Source organism: Nesoenas mayeri (assembly GCF_963082525.1).
Source record: "Nesoenas mayeri genome assembly, chromosome: 5".
NCBI lineage: Eukaryota > Metazoa > Chordata > Aves > Columbiformes > Columbidae > Nesoenas > Nesoenas mayeri.
In genome coordinates, this window is record NC_137548.1 from 23,330,581 (window position 1) to 23,349,179 (window position 18,599).

At 40.3% G+C, this 18,599-nt stretch overlaps 1 protein-coding gene across 4 annotated transcripts in view; it reads right to left on the bottom strand.

Moving 5' to 3' along the window:
- Positions 1-18,599, bottom strand: part of NRXN3 (neurexin 3) — a gene marked incomplete at both ends in the record, with an annotated part of 967,932 nt that overhangs the window by 650,080 nt on the left and 299,253 nt on the right. For 2 of the 4 annotated variants that reach the window (XM_080345007.1, XM_080345008.1), the window contains 2 exons: positions 5,903-5,929; positions 14,221-14,424. In XM_080345007.1, the coding sequence (XP_080201133.1) occupies positions 5,903-5,929; positions 14,221-14,424 (231 nt within the window). The remainder of the gene's footprint in view (positions 1-5,902; positions 5,930-14,220; positions 14,425-18,599) is intronic. The other 2 variants (XM_080345009.1, XM_080345010.1) reach the window with 1 other exon arrangement.

The window sequence follows — 18,599 nt, forward strand, 5'->3', positions numbered from 1 at the left end:
GCTTGTGCTGATTAGCATTTGCTTTTCTTTTCCATTTTAACTATTGAAAGTCTCATTAGAGATGCACTCTCTGGGTTGTTCTCAGGCAAAATTAGTCACATATAAAATACTCACTTCCTCCTAGCTCCTAAAGCATGAGTTTCCAGTTTTCTGTCAGTTTTCTTTGAATAAAAGAACAAAGTGGATGTTCTGGCAACTAATTACAGAATCTAACCTACAGAAGACATATTGTCTAAACAGTAGCAAAGCAGAGCAGCTTCTTGTATGCTCTTCACCTTTTGCCTCTCGCCTAGGTAAACATGTCCATGTGGAACCCAGCCCCAAAGGGTCTTATCCTCTCCACTGCAACTTGTAACTGTATGGACACTGTCACTACCTTTTTAAAACAAACTCACTAATCCACTTCGTAGGGGTACCAAGCAGCCTGAAGTCAATAGGTTTTTTGGGTTTTTTTGTGAGTGTAGCAAGCGTAATCAGACCATGGGTCAGAGGGCCTGTGTGTCCGTGCTGCCAGAAACTGGAGTGAGCATGAGTGTCCATGTACATCATCACTAGCAAAGATCAAGCTGGACTAGACAGTGGAGAGGTAAAGAGGCCTGGGGGCACTGGGTGAATGGGTCTGTAAGGGCCAGCTCTGGGTGGGAGAACACCTTTGTATCTTTGTAAAAGTACAGGGGGATCAGCTATTGGGACCTGAGAAGTCCTGGCCAACGATGTGTATGTGATGACCTGTACCAGCAACTGGAGTGGGGCTGCAGCCTCAGGGGCTTTTATGTCAGCAGCTGGGGAGACTGAGATCCAGCAGTTAGCTACTGGGCAGAGTGAGCATCTAAGCCCAGCTGCTGGAGCAATCCATCCCATATATGTGTGTATTTATATATTCTCACTAGTGGAATTCCATCCTGTCCAGACAGACAGAAGAACAGAAGGAAGCCACTGCTGCTATGTGTGGGTGCTCTGAGAGCCTGTCTGTGATTTGTGTGAACAGACATGTATACACTTATATATGTAGTGAATATGTGTGCCTTGTGTGTGTACCTGCCGGGAATATATCTTCAACCTCATTACTGGTTAAATCTGAGAAGAGGGAGTGGCATCAGCCTCACCTCTCTCAGGCTGTTGGATCCAGCATGGTATGTTTTCCTTTTAACAGAATTCTTAGTTTACTATCTGACAAAATACCTGAGAGAACTGTTGTTTCATTACCTGCCTGAAGGAAAAGTCTTCCAAAGACAGATTTGCTCACTTCCTTTCATGTGCACTGTAGTGCAGCAACAGCACGAGGCCAGAGCAGCACCCCAAGTCTGAGACTGCTCAAAGGTAAGACTTTCTCAGCTAGACTATATAGATGCTACAGACACCGCCGCTGCTTTCAGCACTACAATATGACGTACTAGTGACTTGACACTTTTTAGGTTGCATAAGCATTAATTTCCTCCTGATTATGTTTAACTGGTGTTAGGAGACACTGGAGTCACAAATTTGATGTGTATGTTTAATCACACCTCTTCATTTTCTAAATAACATTTTCATGTTAGAGTGCTATTAAGCTTTTATTAAAATGACAGCAACATCACTAGGCACCAGATAAGTGCACTTGGTTTTATAGCATTTTTATTACAGTTAGCACAGCTTCCTATTTACTTGTGATGATATGGAAGAAAAGAAAACTTTACACCTCTCCCAGAGAGTTACACATCATAGGTTTGTATTTTACGTTGTTGCAGCGGCACTTACTAAACCAAAACATTAACGTTTGCGTTGAATTAAGGCACTAAATACAGTAAGCATAGGAACTGAAAAGGGAGAACCAATCTTATACTCAAGCTGTCTTCCATTGTCAAAGACCAGTCCAAAATAATTCGGATCTGAAACAACATGCTAAATGTATCACCTCAAAAAGACACAGGATCAACTAGTAGTGACTGGACTGTGATTTTCCACTCTCTTCCATTTGTGCTTTTAGTAACAGGTGAGAGAAGAGGCTCAGGATTTACTGAGGCTTCACAAGTCACATGAAAATAGGTAATGGCTGGTCTGACATGCTCTAGTGAGAAGAAAAGGCCTTATTATGAAACAACAAACAATAAGACAAAGTATTCACTGTCACAAAGGCAACTACTTTGGGAAGATCGAAGCTCCCATAAACATGGTGTCGAACTATGTGACTGTGACTACTGACACTCCACATAAAAGGTTTGGAAAAAGGAGAGAGACCTGGACCAAGAAAAATAATACAAGCAGTAACTTAGAAAGAAAACAAAGTGAAGACACCTCCAAAAGACAGTAAGTCTGTAGCACTCACAGCCCTGTCCTTGACACTTAATATTCGTTAGAAAGCCAAAAACTAATCCCATCTGGACTGATATGAAGTAGGGTCACTGAAAAGGGAATAAAGAAATTAAGGACTAGATTCCTTTGAAAAAAGGATGAAAAATAAGAGCACCAGATATTATGACACAAACTATAAAACTATCACAACTTTAACTTTCTTTGAAGCAAACTATTTCAAGAAACAGTTTACAGGAAATCAACCAAAGAGCTACTCTCCTTTAGGAAATCCTATTTAAAACCCAAAGTATATGTATGCAAGAATATAAGGATATTTAGAATATAGTTATTCTCCCCATAAATTGAGCTAACAAAATTGTGCTATATGTTACACCTGTATTATTTTGATGAATCATTCAATGCACCTTCACAGAGTGTATTTCGGAATCGTGATCCTGCCTTTGGTTGTGCTGATTTTACACTCAGAGGAAAAGAGAGTTTCTACCCAGTTACATCTGTGTAAGCAACAGCACTACCAGGTCCCTCTAAATTCAAACTCTATCAGTGTACAGAGACAGATAAGATCTGTTTAGGTGTTTTCAAGAGGGAAAAGAGGGGATAAATATTAAAAAAAATACATAAAAATTTAAAGAAAAGGTTCTTGTTCTAGGAAACTATGTTAGTCTTCAATTCCAGAACTGTGAGATATTACAGTGCTAAGAAACAGAGGGTAAGAAGAAATCAAGTGAAGGAAAACAATATTTTGCATCAGATATATGACATCCTAAAGATATGCAAGTAAAAAACTTGCATCCTAAAGATATGCAAGTAAAAAAAATTAAAAAAAAAACAAACCAAAACAAAACAAAACAAAAAAACAACACAAAAGCAACTATATCGGAAATGCTTGCCTAGGACAATATATTAGACTTTTCTCAATCAGCATTAGCTTCAGTGCTTGCTGTGACAGGCTCTTTAGCCTACATGTTCCATAAGACCTCAAAAGTATAGCTCTTCAAAACCTTTAAAACCATGTGCCAGGTTCCTTACATTCAGTTAGCAATGGTGACTGTTTGACCTGACACTCTTCAACTGATTTGGAATCCCATTTTTTCAAGTTACTTTAAAATACTTCTGCTCATTTCAACAGACCCTGGCAGACCTGTCTCCCTCTGAACAAGTAAATGCCAGTGTGCCTCCAGGAATGGTTCTAGCGATATTCGGTTTGCTCTTGCCTAACCATATTTTATTCATGCAAGAACATACAGTTTTTCATCAATCAGTTCCCAGGATCCCTTCCAGAAAGCAGGGCAGATGACCCAAGTCATTGCAACAAGCAGCAACAAAACAAGGTGTTGGAGGGACTACAAGTGGAGTGGTTCATTTTCAGAAAAGTATCATAAAAAATAAATTAGGAAAATCTGAAGTGTTTATAAATAAATAAATAAACACAAACCCTCAGAGGAACACAGTATTTAAGAATGCAACAGACTCAACTATTAAATATGCATGGAAGCAAAATGATTCAAGATGTTTTGATGCTTATGGGGAAATTAACAGAAGCACTGTATTGAGACCGTCTTCCAACTGCTCTATAAAATTCTCTTTTCCCTCTTTTTTTCTTTTTTGAATGTTTCCCTCAATTACAGCTAGATTTCCATTTGCATGAACACCAGATCACTGCTCCTTGCTACTAAAGCTGATTTCCCACCTGAAGATAGTCTTCCATAGCTAAGCCTTCAACAGCCAGCTGCCATCAAAAGTTGAAGATGATGACAATAACATCAGGTGGTTTTCCAGTACCAGGGGAGCTGACATGTATGCTCAGTTGACATGCATCAACAAGAACTACAGTGTCAGCGTTTAGATAGAGTTACAGGTGACTAAGCCCCAAGAGTATATGAACTCTTGAGAAGCAAAAGATCCTATTTTTATGCAAATGTCCTTAGTCCTGCTGGGTAAAAACTGACAATCTCAGCAGAGATTCAAGGCACTTCTTCCTATTACCCACTCTATCTTGAACTACAGTGTTAAAACTTTTAAGAGCAAAATGTATTCAACAAGAGTTGTCAGGCTTTGAGTCACATAGGACTAATCCCAGATAGTCCTGTAACAGGGTTGAAGAAGGCTGCATTTCTCAGTGTTGTGAACTCATGGTCAAGCTCCTAGAATAATCACACATCAGGTAATGCTTTGCCTTGTCTCTGGCTACACACTCCCAGGGACCACCTCCCAGTGCCAAGAAACTAATTGCTTCCACTTCCCTACAAAGTAGGATCTCAGCTAGCTGGCAGTGATCAGGAGGGAAAGCTGATCTATTGTCTACTTATGTGTATATTTATTCTTCTATCTGCAACCACAGAGAATCTTGTAGATTTTGCAAAGACTGTACATCAGGAAAACAACAAACAACTGATATCTGTTCACTAAGACTACAAATCTGCTCTTAGTCCAAAACTATGTCAAAGCTGCCAAGAAAATGCTTTACAATAGGATTCTCTAAGTGTTGCTGCAGTTGGCTCTGCTACTTGGAAGCTCTCTTTGCTTTTGGGGATGCAACACGCTTCTTTTCCCCTTCTTGCTAGCTTGGATGAGGGTCACTGGTGAGCAAAAAGACTGCAGCCTCTGGAAAATACATGGACCATCCTTGCCTTTTAATGCCTTATAGCATTCCCAAAGTGATGTTTAGCCTTCCACAAATCTTTGCACATAAAGCCTAACACAGAGGATCTGCCAGTTCAGCAAGGAATCTGGTTGAAAGCAAGATAAGCCTCAAAGTACACTTGAGATCTAAACAGCTCCGTTCTTGGGGAAGTGCTTTTTATTTTGAGGCCTGAACCAACTTCAACCAACTCTTTGAAGCAGAGCAGAAAAGATTTTGTTTGCTCAATCTGAGCAGTGACAAATAGGATATGATCTTTCACTATTATTTTTCACAGAGATTTTCTAAGTCTTCTTCCCTGCTTTTACAGATTGAAAGGGATCTTCAATGACCCAACGACTCAGCTGGAATTTTTTACAGAAACCTCAGAGTGGCAAACGCTATACGAAAGTTCATCACAGAACTCTGATAATATACTCAAAATCTAAACTCTAATTTTTCCTTCTTCTACACCAAAATAAAAATGATTTTTAATAAGTATCAGGTTGTCACCATTCTGAAGTAAAGTGAGAGTTTGAGGTGGGTCGTTCTGTTTCGCTTTTTTAAAATATGTAGGCTTTTTTTTTTTTTCTGTAGTGGAGAAGTGCATACAGTACCTGTTGTTATTCTTATGTGGTTCTTTAAAAGTTTTCATAAAGACAACAGGTTACCAGTGAAATATAATATCAGCTCATCAGGTTCTTCAGGTGCTCTTCTGCAAAGCTATGAAATAACAGATCATCTCCTCCTTGGAGAAACGTAACACAAAATTTCACATACAGTCACTGTAAGTTATTACCTCCCCCACCCCTGCAGCTTCATAGCCCACCCAACCATTCCATTTCAGAAGATTTTCTTTTATTAAAAAAAAAAAAAAGGAAAAAATAAAAAGAGAGAAAAAATAAAAACAGCTTATAAAACAGCAAAGAAAATAAAGTTATTATAATATATATAGAAAGAGAACAAAATGAAACTTGAGGGAAAACTTACTGGCGTTACAGTTTATCCTGATACAGTCTAGATGGGGAAAAATAAATGAAAGATGAAATTGCATCCTTCAAGGTAACAGCTGCAGACATCCAAAAACAATCAGTCCACCCTTCCGGGGACAGACACACGCAAAGAGATGTGGCCATTTTATACTTATATACAGTCTGTACAAGTTCAGGAGTGGGTCTATATGTACAGTATATTCTACAGAAATATCGGGTACATAAATATATATATACACGCACACATATATATATACACATATGTATAGAGAGATATACCAATATACATATATATCCACAGGTTGACACAGAAAGCTATTTTATTTTTATAGAAATCTATGCATCTAAGAGTTTCTTCTACTCCAGAACATGAAGTGATGTGAATTACAATTTAAAAATTGACAATTAAAGCACAAAAAATCTCCCTCAAAATGTAAGTCATACTCCAGTGTCATTTTGTTTTTTAAAGAACTTTAGAAATTTCTCTAAGAAGCCTGAAGCTCAAAGTCAACCTTTACACTTTGTTTCTTGTGAACTAATTTGTATTGTTATTGCATAAATACAGCATCTGTCCATCACAGAATACCTGTAAAATCAATCTACGAGATTTGTCGATGCAATATTTAACCCTTTCCAGCTCTCCCAAAGACAGACCCTCCTCTCATTCCCCCAATACCAGCCCAGAATATTTTTTAATATGTGAACAGACATATTTGATACTGTCCATTCAGGTGAGGAAAGGGTTAATATACTGCCCAGTTGTGTCCTGTTATAAAATGGCCACTTGCAAACGGCTAACCGCACGAACGCCCAGCCCAGATTTCAGCTAGTTCTGGAGGTTAGGAATACATTTGTTATTTGGCTGGGGGATAGGGATTTCTTTCAAAGGTCTCCAGCCCTGCCAGTTCTTCAGAGCCCAATCTCACCTTGCTGTCTGAACGCTAAGACTGAATGGAATGCTCGTAACGTTCAGGGAGAAGATGAAATGGGCAGTGAAGTGGCAGATTTGGGAACCTTTGCTGGCCCTGCTTCATTCAGAGGTTACAGGCAAGGGATAGATGAAGAGGGGTACATGGAAAGAAAAATAGAGCTATGCTCATGGAATCTAATAAATGGTAACCGGGAGTCTGCACAATGAAAACAAGTTGAGGTAGGGGAGCCTGAGCTAGAGGGCTTCTGAGTGTTGCTTCTCTAATTTAACACAGTAATGCTCAGCATATCTCAGGATACGACCCATAAGAGGATCTCACATGTATAGATGCCTACTTACAGCCTTGTGAACATCCAGACTGCAGTGTCTGGCATGGGCAAGAGCACATGAGTGCTGTTATCTATCTTGGGCCATGCTAACCTTCTCTTAGAAAATCAAGGCCAGGAATAATAGAACCATGTTATTGGACATCCTGCCAGAATACCTAAAGCTTTGACCAGCAAGGAAGGTCGTATTTATTACAGAGATATGGCCCAGCAAGAGAGATTATACAGAATGGCAGAGAAATATGATGTAGTTAGTTGCTTAACTGGACCAATTTTGTGTTTATTTGGACAGATATAGGAAAATTATTTCAGCAGCTGAAACTAAATGCAGTTTTTAATAAAATGAAAGAGGATAAATAATAGGAGTCTATAAATAAAGAACTGTAATGATCAGGGACATGCCAATCAGGAGCAGCAAAGCCAGAGAGAGTCTGTTTTCAAGCAGAACTTCTCTTGAGAAAATCTGGGTTTGGTTTTGTGCGATTAGGTTTGTCATGTGTCGTCAACCGCAACAGAAAAGTGGGAGCAAACAGCCCTGGAGCAACTGGTACAATCACCATACAGTGGTGGGTATATCCCTTATAGGAGCTGGGTGGGATAAGGGGATTTCTGAAGTACATGCTGGGAAACTTCCTCTGTGATCTGATGGAGAGTGACAGCAAGAGTGAGAGAGATTCCCAAGTCTCACTGTAAACGAGATCGAGAGAGTTGTTACGGCTGGAACAACAGGGGAATTTCTTACGGACTAAACAGCGAGTGTGCTGGAAAGGGAAACATGGCTGGTCCTTGGCAACATTCATCAAACTTGGAAACCAAAAACATTGTTGTGTTATTGATGTCTACAGAGAAGTTTTGCGTTTTTAATCTTTTTTTTTTTTTCCAGTGATACTGACATAACCACATGTCCCAGGGCATACCCTCAAGCTGAGTCATTGACCGCTTCAAACTAAAAACCAGTCTAGCCTTTATCCTGACTTCTAGATTTCTGTTTCCAAGGATAAGGGACCAGGTCACTGAGGGGGTTGTCCTGATAACTACCATGGCGCTGTCAGATCTCCAGACTCTGAGAGCACGAAGGCTCTGCAATGCTGTGCAACTGAGTGCCAGGCAGAAATGCCCAAGTGCACTCCAGAAAATCCAGCTCCTGAACAAGTCTTGGTCCAGCTGGGTCAGTGGGGATCCTGCTTGGCAGCTGAGTGCATCTGCCTGCACTGTTACACCAGCACCACCATACTTTCCACGTTACCTTCACAGAACAAGCACAGGTGGTTTTGGTTTTTTGTTTTTGTTGTTTTGGTTTTGTTTGGTTGATTGGTTTATGTTGGTTTGGGGGGGATATTTTGTTTGGTTTGGTTTGGTTTTTCTTGCTGTTGTTTTGTGGTTTGGTTTGTTTTGTGTGTGTTTTTTTTTTTATTTCCTTAATTCTGAGCCTTGCCCAAAGCAACCAAAAAGATTTCCGATCATTAATATGTCAAGTTGTTTTCTCCCTCTTATATCAGTTTTATAAGGAAGATAACTTTCCTCCAAACTAGTACAACACTACAAATCCAGAGCAAAGGATGTAAGGTACAGGTTTAGTCTGGTCTTTGGTCTCAAAACAGCATCAACTAGGGGATTCAGGAATAACTAAAAAAAACTGCTTGGAATTCCTCCTGCACTGGACCAGGGCAATAAGACTTCTCATAATTGTCATCTAAGGCTCTCAGCACTGTTATCAGCTTCTACTGATCGGATTTGCTTTATTTAGGTATGGCTGCATTCCTGACTCAAAAGACATTTCCCCTTGCTTTAGGTTTTGAAGATGAGCGTGTCTAACCATCTGTAAATCCAGTCATCTGCCAGTTCAGGAATTGGATGAGTAATCTGGAGGACAGAAGTAAAGTGAAAACAGAGTCTGTAACTGTATGGGGAGCAGCATGAGCTGGGAAGACCTTCTACAGTTACTTTCTTTCATTATTATTCCTAATGTGAATCAAAAACTGCTGCCCTAGTGTTCAGATGGAAAGTTTTCCAGAGCATATCACCTAGAAAATGGGCCAAAGACCCTCTCCTTGGAAAAGGTTAAATAGCTGCCATTAGCTAACACTGGGGATTTATTGTTTATTTATTTAGCAGCAGACAGAAGTCTCTATGAATTAAGCCTGTGTATCTTACCATTTGTATCATTGTGCCTGAAAATAGTGGTATTTCTTTGGCCTTGCTAAGACACCAGGATGTTTTTGTCTTGAATCAGGAAAGTCACGTTTGCTCTGCAAGGACAAAGTATTTGTTCCTTTTGATGAGCACCCATAATGCAGTTATGGAAGAGCACTTTAAGTTAAGACAAGGAAAAGAAAGATAATAGGGTCACGATAGGTTATTTTCTGCAGAGAAACTGGATGAGGTCCTGTGCAGATTCTTGCCCTATGTTATAGTGTATCTCCTTACCTCTCTCCTACTTGCATGCAGTCAACCACCTGTAACTGGCAGCTGACAAATATTTTTGCATGACTATGGTAAACAAACCAAAAAAAAAAAAAACAACACAAAGGCTTTTATATGTACTGATTATGGAAAATAAATTTATTAGTGAGAAACAGTGTGAACAGGCATACACTAGCAGGTCTGAGTGTACAATTCACACAAAAGGAAGTGTGATATAAATGTCCACATACATTTTTAAAAGAAAGCTAGAAACTGTGACTGTGCTGTTTGTATATACAAATTATAAGAGAAGACTTTGCGTTTTGGAGGGCAAAGATGTTTTGACACTCCTGAGGAGATGTCTCAGGAAAAGACAAGAGAGGGATGATTGATTGCAGTTCCTTACAGAAGAACTGCCTCTGATTAACAGGAGGCAGACATTATTTACTTTAGCCACCAGTGTGCTGAAGATGAGCCAGGCCAGGGAGAAACAGAACTGAAATATTCATTAATAAAAGTCAGTGACACTACTTCTGCCGCTCATCAGTGGGAGGAAAAAAAACAATTGAAGGTGGATTTCCCTATTAGACCAGACATTTCTTTCCCTTTCTGCACATCATCTCAGCATCAGGAATTATTCCCAATGATGTTCCACGCCATGTTTTGCTTAATTTCTCTCTCTCTCTCCTTCCACTCTAGACCTATCTCTTCAGAGTCCTTCTCAGCAGAAGTGAGATCTGTATCACATTTGAACTTCTAACCTTCACATAACAAACACTGAAACTACTCTGAGACCTGCTGTCAACATGCAGCTGCAGTGCCTCGGGCACCTCCAGGGGAAAGGTCTGAAACAACTCCCTCACCCCTCTTTCTTAGAGAATTATTCATCACTGCACTTCCTCTCCCTCCCACCTTCTACAGCCAGCACCCACCCATGCCCGTGGTGCACCGTGTCCCCTGTTTGTTTTGTTTGCGAGTGCTGAGGGGCGGGGGGGATATGCCAGCCCCTGCAGGCTGCTCTGTACGCTCTGTTCTCAGGGCTGTTTGCTGTGCGGGCCGCAGGCTTCAGGCCTTTGAAGGGTTGAATACCATCTTTTGATTTACCATGGTTGATGGGCTATGGGAAAGCTTTACAACTGAAACACACAGAAGAGTTTTGAAACAAAAAATAAACAAAATAAATAAATAAACAAACAATATAGGGAACACCTTAATAACCACACAAATGATAATAAGTAATCAAATGGAATAGATCAAAGAAGAGAAGAAAGAGACAGCTCTTACTAATAGTATTAAATGACTTACAAGAAAAGCACAATTAAATAACTCACCACTCAAAACAGTCTTTGTTTGCACACATCTGTCATGAGTTAGACACTGGGTGGGATGCTGACAGGTAGCTAATCAGCACCACAGTATCACAGTATGTTTGGGATTGGAAGGGCATGCTCAGGTCTTCAGAGACGGTGTTGATGATTGTTTCTCGCTGGTAAGGGGATTTTGGCAGGGTCAGATAATGAAGATTCAGATCTCATGTGTGACATTTTGGCTATGAACAGTCTCCTTAAAGAGTTAGATGTGACTTAGAGTGAACAATTGAAATTGAATGGCTCTGGTAAGGTAATTCCTCTTCAAGTTCTGTTTCTTCAACAGCAAGGCAACCTTGTCATTTTGAAAGACAGTAAATTCTGTTTTTCAAGGAATATATCTGACAGCTTTATAAATCTAAAGAGAGGAGAGGTGAAGCTCAATCCAGATTCCAACAGTCTAAACTACCCTTCTGTTGAGCTGCACATAGAGAGTGCTGACAGGTTTCCACTGATGCAGCCTGTAGTCACTTCTGGGAGAAGATTCAACCTTACAAAACTTTCGAGCTCAAAAGCTACCAAATCTGGCATATATGTTGCTTCAGTCCCTGCAACTACACAAAAACAGCCTTCAGTTAACACGGGGTTTGGTTTACAGATTTTGTCCCTGTATTAAACCATCATTGACATCTCTTTCCAAACATGTGCAGACCATGTGTCAATTCTTTAGCCACATCTTTTAGAAGACAGAGAGCTGAACAGTTCACCTCTGGGCTAGGTGATGGTTTAACAGAACCCAGTGAGTGCTAAAAATGACTGATGCCAATCAGGCACACAATATTGACCAATCATGAGGGAAAATTTTGTCTTCCAGCAAGATATAAGGGAAACAGGAAAGGAAAGAATAAGCTGTAAAAAATTGTAAGTGTATTTGGGGCAATCTAAACATGCCCGCCTCATAGTCACATGAGCTCCAAGTCTAGGATGCCCTGAACACCAAAAAGAATCAATTCCCCCTATTCTCATGGATTTTAAAGGAAGATAAAGATAGAACAGAATCAAACAAGTGGTACCTTTCCCAGAAGAAAAAGCTATAATTTTTTGTGAAGTCTGGCAGTTTTCATGCTGTAGTACTTTTCATGTGGGAGTATCAAAGGTGATAGAAGCAGCACTTATTAAAATAATACCAGAATCCCTGGCAGGTTGTGAAGTATTGTGTCTTCAAGAAAGAGAGAAACTAAAGCATGCGAGGTAAAAGAAATGGCTCAGAGTTGCAAAAGGGGGTAGTGTAGAGCTAAGCAGCTACCCTACTGCCCCATCACTTCCCCGACAGAAGCTTGCCACTGCCAGTGTTTCAGTGATTAAGTTTATCCTCTGAGAATAAAATAGCTAGCAATAATTGCCAAGCAAGGAAACAGTGGGGAAAAGGATAACTTCATTTTGCCAGATTTCTTCTGATCTAATACAGTGCCAGCTGTATTAGGTCAGAAGAAAATGCAGTCATATATGTACATGCACTGGAGTTTTGTGACAGATTCTCTTTGCAGATGTAAGAATGCTCAACAGCTATTCTTTTGAGCTGTTCTCCAGAGACACCCTGCAAATCCATGAAATTTTCCATCACTTTAAAGTTATTACAGGCAGACATGGCTATCATTTGAGTGCTGTTTCTCTTTATTGGAGAAGTTACTGTCATAGCTGAGGTTGATCTATTCACTCTGTCCTCTAGGCCAGTTTGGGTAGCACAGCAACTGAACCTATGCTAGCTAGACACTCAATAGTGCTTCACACTTCTTCTGTCAAGCTAAGCAGAACATATATATATATATATATTCCAAATAGGAACTCTGTCACACTGCATTTTCTTCTTTTTTTTTTTTTTTCTTTTTTAATAAAGAGCCAGGATTTCTATAGCCCTTTGGATGGAGAATCCTTGCTTTTAAGAGATATGAACTTGTTTAAATGCATTTTCTTCTCCTCACTTTTTTCTACCAAGAGCAGATATTAAGGGTCTGATTTGCACTTTCAAAGCCAAAAAGAGACTAGAAGCAATTTTTAAAAACAATCTAGTTCCAGAGGACAGCTGCTGGACAACATATTGCCCAGATGAGGGTGAACCTTAAAGTCATCACTCAAGGTCTTTTATGGCACATCAAGACCTTGACAAACTTATCACATGTAGTTGGGACAGGAGTTAAAAACCAAGAACCATTAGTACAGGTATGGGTGTATAACACAAAGCCACTACATGTTTTGCTCCTGATATCACCACAACAGGGCTTTGAAGATGCTGATACTGTTAGCTCAAAAAATGTGAAAGCTTGTGTTGGTGGGGATTTGTATTTAAAAGTTTACACGAGCTTTCACAGACCATGCACCTATCTTCATAGACAGTACCCTACATATTCAAAGAAGTTTAACATTTTGCACAGTCATGATAGTTCTGCCTCTTTGACTCAGAATCTCTTCTTAGATATATTCTGGATTTACATGAAGCAACAAGTTGCATCACTGAACGGTGAAAGAAAGCTTCAACTTGTATATTTACATTCTTTAAAAAGACTATTTGTCATTCAGTACAATACTTCAAGACCGGCAAGAAAATGGATTGAGACTAATCTAATAGTGCATTCACTCCCGTTTTTTTCATTGTTGTTATTGTTGAACTTGTTTCTAATTGTCTTTTTAAATTATTTTTTGAAAAAGTGTAACTCTAAGGAGACAGAAGACAACCCTTTGGGATGAGGGGTGTGCACTTTTTTTTATTGCCTTCATTTTAATAAAGACACAATCAAAAAACACAGGCTTTTTTACTTGATATAAAAAGCCCTGAATGTTGAAACATATAGTAACTGGCAAATAGAAATAATTAGTAAATTAATAAAATAGATCAAGTTCTATCAAACGCTGCCAAATTCTGTAAAGAGCATGGGATTCACAGGACTTCTGCTTGCCACCATATATATCTTGACATTTTGCATCTCTTCCATGTTTGGCTTTGACTGTTTTGAGTGATGCTAGATGAATGAGGGATGTAACTGATCAAAAGATGGACCAAGCAGCATGTATCACACAGAGCTTCACCAGTCCCAGACCAAGAAAGGAAACTTAAAAACTTAAAGACTTAAAAACCAACACTGTCCATAATGAAGAACTGACAGCAAATCTTCATGCAGCAATGCAGAAGAGAATTTCTCTCCGCAAGAGAATATCATTATGAAGGTCTCAGCAGTTATTTTAGAAATCAATCCAATCAAACCAACAGAAATTAAACAAAATTATTTAAAAAACCACTAATCACAAGCCCAAAGTAAGAGTGAAGGGAAAATGAACTTTTTTTATACAATACCTAAATTGACCATAAGTTTGACACGGCCTCCATCAAGCTCCAGGCGCAGAGTGTCAGCAGAGTCTCGAGAGGTGGTTGCCATCAACAGCCCATAAGCGCGCTGGGACATGAAACGGAAGGACACATCTTCTGCTTCTGTGTGCATGACCATAGGCATGATGATCTTCATGTACATGCTGCCATCATAGCTCAAGATAGAGGCCTCTGCAAGGAATCAACAAAAAATTGCAAAAAAAAAAAGAAAAAGAAGTTAAGATTCTGTATGATCTTCACTCCTGAAAAACCCTGACACTTATCATAGAGCACTGAGTTTATAGAAATCGTACCACTCACCACAGAAAGGTGTGTAACTGGGTAAAAACACTGCAACTGTTTAACTGCATCCAGCAACTGTATGTGGCAAATATGAACAGCAAACATAAAGATATGATATTCACCACAAGTGGAGTCAGCAGTACCCATGGAGACAGAACCCCCAACAACAAGTATGTTAGCACAGAGCCCTTTTGTGATAATGAGCTGGCCAAGCCTCTGTTTTTCACATCTTCCAGAAAATGCAATCTCATCCATTAATCCAGCCTTCCCCTGCCCTAGATGTAATGACTACTTTAAATAATGTCTACAACACTTCTACTAGAGAAACTAGTCTTGCCTTTGATGGCTCAAAATTCCTATTTCTGGTACTCTTGCGAGATGTTGCTTATTTAGAGAGGAATTTCATTCCATTGCTAGCACTTAAAAGAAAATAACTGTATGAAGCAAGTTTCCTAACAGGTCTTTTCTACATCAGATTTGTGCTGTTTCATGATTTTATATTTTTCCACTCTATACTAACAAGTAATATTTCTAGAGCTCTGCTGACACAACCAATGGCACTGCAACGATAATGAAGAAAGGAACAAACCAAACTTCATTGCAAATGTCAGTGTCATTCAAATACAGGACATGTCAGGAGATGGAGGCATGAAGAAAGCCAGGAAGAGAAAAAGTAAGAAACAGCAAGGAAATAAATTGTGTTTTTCTATTATCTCTGAGGATGTTGAAGAAAATGGGAAGTTCCGCTGAGGAAAGGAGTTATAGTACTTAACATTCTCTATTTGTTCAGGGTCTTGCCTGCAGAAACTGATGTTCTCCTCTAAGAGGCTGGAATTAAAGTCTTGTGACAGAACTGCAGCAACCACTATGGCATGGCAATCATTGTTTCAGTCCAGGAATATGCTCCAAAGCATTTTTATCAGCAAAATTTTTAAATGTACATAAATGTATTAATACCTGAATCAGACCACCCCTTCTCCCCACAGCTAACCCTGCTGAGGCAGAGACACACAGATTGCTCCATGTAGGATTTCGACCACAAAACTATACATAAAAATCTCAGAGGATAAGAAAAAAAACTAGTCCGGCTCCCTAAACATATGAGAGGATTGCTCCTTAAAGCACTCTTACCAGTGCCTCATCCAGTTAAGCTACAGTTTTCTCAAATGGTTGGGATTCTCACCAGACACCCCACACAGACCCCGGAAAGCTAGCATCTCATTTAACCAACTGCAACAATGTGTATTTAGAATCTAGATGCTTTCCTCATGTTTCACCCCTTTGTCCTGTGTTTCCCAGCCAGGCTACCCAAGCTGACAGGAGTGGAACTTCTAGTGCAAAACAGCAAGTTTGGCAAAGCCAATCCTTATGTCCTCTCGGTGCCTAAATGTTAGATGCTAGAGTAGGGTAGCTGGACAGGAAACTGAGGAACAGCCATAAGTCCATGCTGGAAAGGACCCATGGCTAGCTCCACAATGGCCAGTGACAGAACTACAGTGTGGTAATAAATATGCAAATAAGGTGGCAAATAATGATATACGCATCAGGCTGATAAAGTGCCAGAGGAGACATATATGGTTACAAAACATTTGGTGGGGATCACTGTAGTTGTGCTGTTGCAGCAACACACCACACTAATAGATGGTGAGCAGCACCTCTCTGATCACGGGACATACAAACCCATTAAGAAGAAAACTTTTCTGGGATCATCATTAAAATAAGACAGCTGTGAACAGCATCCCTATTCACCAGTTTTCTTAGCTGCACTCCCCACACACTGTCATGGTCTGTACACACAAAGCCCTCTACACGTAATACCCACTCAGCCATACATACACCTTCTGGGCACCAGCTGTCAGTGCTGCCCTGGGGGTTCACATCTTCACTTGGCCAAGAAACAGAGAAGGAAAGCAAGCTCCTTTTTCAAGGTGGAGAAATGGTTTCTTTTTTTCAAGTGCAATTCTCTTCCCCCTCACGTCTGCACCTCTTACTTGCCACCCACAGCTGCAAGCTGGAACTAAACGTACTGTATATTATACATACACTCAAAGGCAATGCGTATGTACACACAAACCCTCCTTGCTCTCTTTCCTCTCTCTCTCTGTGGATTGTATTAGAAAATGCAGTCAAGCATGAAATGGCTCTTTTGACGCCTTCAGCTCAGCTGTGCCTTGCATGAAAGAGTTGCTCGCCCTGGTGCCTGAATAGCTGTGAGAAGGGAGCTGGAGGACATGCGGACTGTGAGGGGGAGTAGCTGACACAAGAGCCCCAGCCCTGCTGGTTCCTACTCCACAGCACCATGTGTTAGGTGCTTTGGAAACATGAGTTTTTCTGCAGACACTAGAAGAAAACAAATTGAAAGCAGGGTAGTAATGAGTCTCTTCCCTTCAAAAATAATTCGTGTCCTTCAGCTCTACTGATCCCATTGCCAGAAAACTATTGTCCTTAGACAAGAAATCTCAACCACTATTGTTAAACTTATGTAAGAAGGACCTGAAGAACACCCAGAATTGCTGAAGACGGCACAAAAGTCTAGACTGTTTCAGCTAACATCCCACAGTAGACTAAATCGAGTATTACTGCCCCTTCTCTGGCCAATCTGCTACAAACAGGGAGCAATAAATCCCTGTAACAATTAAGCAGATAAAATGAAATAGCCTGAAATACTTGAAGCAGCCTCTGCACAATCACAGGAGACGGCAAATTCCCATCCTTGTGTATGCCCCCATGCTGACCTGAGCCTGGCCCAGCCTAGACCACCTATGCACTTGACACCTTTTAAAAATAAAGAGATTTCATTCTCACCTTGCAAGTCTTCATCATCTGGAGTATTTGGGAGCTTTTTCAGCACATCTCCTTGTAAGCAGACCACTCCCTCCAGCTACAAAAATACCCCTTCTGAGAGGGGGGGTATTGCCTAGTAGCAGTCATACAAATAAAACTGATCTCCTTGTCTTGGCAGTCAGCCCCCAAAACTCGAGGAAGGCACTTTACAGCTAAGCAACACATACGGCAAATCTGCTCAGAGTTGAATGTAACCTGGCAACAACCAGGTGACCTCAGTCTCCTTGACACATGCTAGTGACTTCTGCCTGAATACAGGCATCCATTAAATTGTCCCCAGCCATCTGCACCAACGGGACTGTAACACTTTTCAGCACCATAAATACAGGCAGTGGCACAGTTATCTGAGTTAAAAATACACGCATATTCCTTCCACTCTTTTACAGTAGGTATTATACTTGGATGCCTCAGAGACATGCATAGAAGCAATGGGTGAAACCATGTTTCAAAGACCCACAGATTTGTACAGATGAAAATATCCAGAACACAATTTACTTGCAATCACAAAGCCAGAAGCTTCATTGCCATTAGCTTGGAGATGGGAAGATGAAGAAACCAGGTGCTGATTCAAAACTGCCCTGACATAATGCCAGAGATCCGTGAAAATCAATATGTTATTAGGAGCGATTAGCTTCCCAGTCTTGTGCTCTGAGACCCTGCCAGCTTTAATTTTACACTTAGCATCCAAAGGAGCAATTCCCTGCTCTTCCCCACAAGGCTCTGCATAAACCTCATGGGGAGACAGAAACAGGCATGTTCTTAGAATACAGAGACAAAAATATTCAAGACCTCTTCATGCTCTTTCTCCTGCTTTTTAACCTTTCTCTTGTATTAATCTCCATTCTTTGCCTCTTTCCTTTCTTCTCCGCTTTAGCTCTTCTGTAATCTCCTGCTCTTTCCTGTGATCTCTTTCCTCTGCCTCCCAAACAGCAATATAACTTTCTTCCTTCTTCAAGCTTCCAGAAAGATGGCAGTGCAAGAAGGAGGAAAAAATACCTTCCCTTCAAAAACATTCAGTTGAAATCACCAACAACAGCAGTTCAGGGCACATGATGTATTCCCCATAACTACATTTGCACGAGTCAGCCCAACTGAGCAGATATTCCCACCAACTCGACAGGCACCAGACACATTGCAAGGAGCAAGTGCAGCAAACAGGTATGCTGGTGCAAAACTACGGGGAATACAGACCAAATGTTTCCACCTTCTCGCAAAAATTG